Source organism: Arabidopsis lyrata, assembly GCF_000004255.2.
Source record: "Arabidopsis lyrata subsp. lyrata unplaced genomic scaffold ARALYscaffold_7, whole genome shotgun sequence".
NCBI classification, from domain to species: Eukaryota; Viridiplantae; Streptophyta; class Magnoliopsida; order Brassicales; family Brassicaceae; genus Arabidopsis; species Arabidopsis lyrata.
In genome coordinates, this window is record NW_003302549.1 from 24,644,430 (window position 1) to 24,649,197 (window position 4,768).

The following is a 4,768-nucleotide window of genomic DNA, read 5'->3' on the forward strand; positions in this document are numbered from 1 at the left end:
AATAATGCCACCTACACGGCGAAAGAGTCTTCCTATACGGTCACCCAAAGAAGATATGAAGAAGAGAGATAGAGACAGCAAGAGACACGAGCGTGAAGAAGAAGAATCATCTAGGTATGTCTGTTTGAATTTATTTTTGTTTAGTCCTGGCAATTTCTTCTAATTCCCGAGTTGTTGAAACAAAATAAAATACTATGTCATTCTGATTTCTTACAGGCCAATGCGCTGTTCTTCTGGTGCTAAGCCAATGACTCGTAATAGGGCCACACAGCATATGAGAAGTCCCCTGAATCCTGAAAAAATTAGCGAAACACTCACTAAAGCTGAAACTTCTGCTGTAAGTTTTCACTAGTTTTGTTTGCTTTCGTCATGTCTTTGATGTTTTTTTACAATTTTGGCTGCCTGAAAATAGGCCTCTGGAGGGCCGGGAAAGAAGAGGGCTTATACTGTGATGAATGATAATACTCCTCCAGTTAGAAGTAAGCCAGCTAGGGTATCAAAAGCAAAGGTGGTGAATGAGACAATATTCTCTGAAGATGATGCGTTAGTAATACTTCAAGAGATTTACAGCTTTTACAAGACTTCTGGCGATCCTAAGGAAAACTTTAAAAAGGATATGTCTTCTTCTGGTGACCTGTCTGGCTTTTGTAACCATTTGAAGCCAAAGATTATGCGCAAACCTTCTATCGCCCAAGTCAAAAATAAGATTTATAACTTGAGGAATTCACTTGCAAACGTTTCCAATTTTGTTGTTACGGCAGAAGGTGGACTAGACATGGTTGTGATTCATAAACGCTTCCAATTGTGGAAGCAGATTTGGGGAGCTGGTGGTCTTCTAGACGAGCAGGACCCACATGATGAGGATGAGCTTTTTAAAAATGATTTGTGTTTAAACTGTTTAGGATTGTACTAATGGTCTCTAAAACGTTTTGTACGTGCAGCGTGATACAGAGAATGTTCCTCAGCGAGGAACAGCTGATGTGAATGCTGACGACGAAGGAGAAAATCAACATCAAACTACTGGTGTTGATATTGATGAGGTAAGAAAGATACTGCTGATGATGGTGTGATACAAAACAACAATTAACTTATAATGAGTTGTACTTGCAGCTTCATACAGATGATGTTGTAAATCAAACTACTGATAATTTATTTTTAAAGTTAGTAAAAAAATATTTTGTAAATTGTATCTCCTTATAAAATATTTATTTATATTATAGTTTATAATTGTTATTAAGTAACGGTATTCCACGAGACAATTATTAATAAACTGAGGATTTAAACCGTATTAAAGCAGTATATAAATATTGATTCAAATTCGTCCGCCATATAAACCCGTTACGAAATATAACTCGTTCCGTAATTTCTTAACCCGTCCCGTGATTTCTTTTTATTTTAAAGTTTAATGATTATTTATTATATAAAAGTTTACAAATCATATCATTCTCTAAGACATTTATATTTTAATAAACTGAAGATTTAATATATATTAAAGAGGTATGTTAATGATATTTTAAAATTTTATAAATATTGTTATTAAGTAACATTATACCACAGGATAATTTTTGGTTTTATACAATCTTTTCTAAATGAGACTGATTTAGTATGTCTAATATTGGTGGTATTAAAAAAAATAAGGATTTAATCCGTATTGAAGCGGCAGATTAATGATATTTTAATCTTTTTATTATTGTTGATTCAAAAACCCGTCCCGCCAAATCCGTCCGGCCAAAAACTCATTTATTTATTAATGTTGATCTTATTTATGATATGATTTTAAATCATTGTCTAAATATTTTAATCGATGTAGAAGGTTGAACACACATTTTCGTCAATTGGATAATATATGTCCGTTTTTTAAATTTTGAATCACAGTATATGCAGAAAAAAATTGATTTTTAATTTTTACTTTATGGATTATATGATGATTCAAAACAGTTAAAAACAAATCTAACAAATATGATAAGAGAATCATAATTCTAAATCTTAATCAAATCTTCTAAAGATCTAAAATTATTAAATATGGAATATCCGGTGTATGCAGCAGAAATAGAGCTATTACCAGAGACATAGAAGATATTCTTCGTAATCTTAATCGTGTTGTCAATGCCATCACTATCTCCATCTTCGCTAGAGTCATGCAACTCCATCTCAACGCCCTCATGCAGCTCCTCATCATCACTAACCAACAGATTCTCATTTGATGGATGCAGCTCCTCATCATACATCTCCATCTCAACGCCCTCATGCCCTCATCATCACTACCCAACAGATTCTCATTTGATGGATGCAGCTCCTCATCATCACTACCCAACAGATTCTCATTTGATGGACGCAGCTCCTCATCATCACTACCCAACAGATTCTCATTTGATAGCATAAACAAGTTTTCAGAAGGGAAAGAAAAGCGACTTCCCTTCGAAAAAAAATTTCTGAGACCCACCCAATCCTTGATACAAGATTCGGGAATTTCCTTTTCCATGTAAGAGGTTCCAAACCATGGTTCATCTTGACAAACTGAAAATAGAAGAAAACAAATACATATATATAGCATTCAGAAATATTGTGGAAATATATAGCATTCAGAAAAATTATACCTTCTTTTTCCGGTAATGTCTTTACAAGCCAATAGATCCTCATATTCGCAGGAGTAAAATGTTCTTTTAGAAAGAAATCGATCTCACTATGATCACATGTAGGATCAGAAAAACATTGACTCAAAGCATGATCAGCATCACACCAGAGCATGTTAGCTGTTCAAAACCATTTAAACAGTTAAATGGAACATATATTAACAAATAGAGTTCATTATGAAGTATATCAATTATAATGTATCAAACCTGACAGACGATCAGCAAACCCAAGTAAAGAATCAATCAACCGGCCATCACTGTGTAGAAAACGGAATCTCATATCTTGTAAATCCTTTTGTTCTTTCATGAGATATGGAGGAGGAGTGTTACAGGCTAAGAAAACCGAGATACTCGTATACATGATTGATGAGTACATATTCCTGTCATTTAACAAAAGAAAATAATGATGAGGAAGAAATAACATATGTACATACATAATAAACAGGGGCTTAAGAGTATATCTGTTCCAAACCTTCGTTGGTGAGTTCCAACACCAGTATAAACAGTTGCCCAAAAGAGGTGGAAGAGCAAGCTGAGGGGTCTTCATCATCAGCTGAAAAACCGTTTTTTCCACCAGTATAAACCTCCAACGACCAAATCAATCCTTTTTCCTTCAAAAAGAAGGACAAGGATCATTCTCTCTCTGCAAAAAAAGAAAGGAACACCTTGACTGGTTCAAAACCTACCAAAATAATCAACTCCCAAACCATAAAAAATATTTCTTTACCTTCGGAGAATAGTTGCATAACATATTTTGCGGCCTTGTTTTGTTGATGGGATTCCCGAGGAATTCTCCAAGTAATCATCACTCTCTGATTATTCTCAACAGATTGAAGGAAATAAGTTTACCCGAGTCCCATTGTCGGCTGATTTCTGGTGTATACGGAGATATTCCTTTAGGAATATCCCTAAAAAATTCAGTCACCGAAGACTGAATTTTATCTAAGTCGCCTGCAATTGAGATAGACAAAGTTTAGATCAAAATCAAGAAGATACTTGGAAAAAAAAAACAAAAGCATCATTACCTGATCCTGATCCTAGGACAATCACAAGGATCATTGAAGAAGCTCGATAATGAGTATTGAAAAAGTCCAATGCTGATTCTCGGAGAGAAGCAAGGGGAACTTTGGTGAGAGTAAATCTGTTGCCCCAAGAAAAACATTTGAAGGGATGATCCTCATAAGATGTGTGAGCAAGGATTTGATCAAGTTGATCAGCATCACTGTACTTGATCAAGAGAAATTCTGAAGCCAAAAACAAAAACAAAAACAAAAAACAAAGTATATAACTCGGACATATTCGTCGCATTTGGATTAATTGATTGAATACGGTTTGTAGAGTATTGGTACCAGAATCCATGATATCGATCTCATGTTCCAACCTCTCTGTTTCCATGAGAGGATTGATGAAAAGGTGGGAAAACCTGTCACACACAAATTTTTCTGGTGAGAAAATATACATACTTACAGGAGGGTTGAATTAATTGAACTGACAAAAAAAAACCTACCTATCAAGAGCATCATGAAAGTGTTCTGTATCGACTTCAAAGCTGAATGTTGTATGATCAAATTCAGTATGGGCATTAGTATTGCCATCATACTTAGCCAGATAATCTTGTAGCTGCAATACAAAGTGAAATGAAATTTAGAAAAAACAACGAGATTAAGAACAACATTTAAATCATTGAATGTTGAATTTACTTACCTCATTTTCGCCCCTGAATTTTTGAGAACCGCAAAAAAGCATGTGTTCGATTACATGCGCGAGCCCTGGAATCTCGGGAGGATCTGCGAAGGAACCGACTCGAACAGTCATCGAAGCCGATGAGTCATCTACGTCTTCGCCGCAGCTAAATACATAGACCTTAAGCCCATTCTCCAGGGTGAAAGATTTGCTAGGTCTACCGGGATCAGCTATTCTTTGTCTCTTGAAATCGTCATCAGAATCGTCATCAGAAGATCTACTTCTCTTTGGGTAATCCATGATAAACGTCCTGCAAAAACAAATAAATGAACAATTTTAGATGAGAAGATATAGTGAACCACTAAAAATATGAAGAACTAATTTATCAATACTTCAGCAAATATAACCGATACGATTCACTAAGGCACAATAAAAATTAATGGAAGTAGGCA

The 4,768-nt window shown here is 35.1% G+C and overlaps 3 protein-coding genes across 3 annotated transcripts; 1 reads left to right on the forward strand and 2 right to left on the reverse strand.

Moving 5' to 3' along the window:
• Window positions 1-4: 4 nt before the first annotated feature.
• On the forward strand, window positions 5-913 carry LOC9304902 (GLABROUS1 enhancer-binding protein-like). Its single transcript, XM_002868784.1, has 3 exons — window positions 5-114; window positions 217-337; window positions 413-913. Exons 1-3 carry the CDS (start codon window positions 5-7, stop codon window positions 911-913), a joined length of 732 nt encoding a protein of 243 aa, XP_002868830.1.
• Window positions 914-2,058: 1,145 nt separating this feature from the next.
• LOC110224158 lies at window positions 2,059-4,125 on the reverse strand. The gene is made up of 6 exons (XM_021018541.1): window positions 3,659-4,125; window positions 3,095-3,584; window positions 2,841-3,013; window positions 2,598-2,753; window positions 2,191-2,517; window positions 2,059-2,090 (listed from the first exon to the last, which is right to left on the reverse strand). Exons 2-6 carry the CDS (start codon window positions 3,181-3,183, stop codon window positions 2,059-2,061), a joined length of 777 nt encoding a protein of 258 aa, XP_020874200.1. The 5' UTR covers window positions 3,184-3,584; window positions 3,659-4,125.
• Window positions 3,439-4,626, reverse strand: LOC9304903 (nardilysin-like; the record flags this gene model as incomplete). The annotated part of the gene is made up of 5 exons (XM_021018542.1): window positions 3,439-3,584; window positions 3,659-3,877; window positions 3,983-4,056; window positions 4,141-4,253; window positions 4,338-4,626. Coding segments are annotated over 5 exons (841 nt in total), but the record flags the coding sequence as incomplete, so codon positions are not given.
• Window positions 4,627-4,768: the final 142 nt, after the last annotated feature.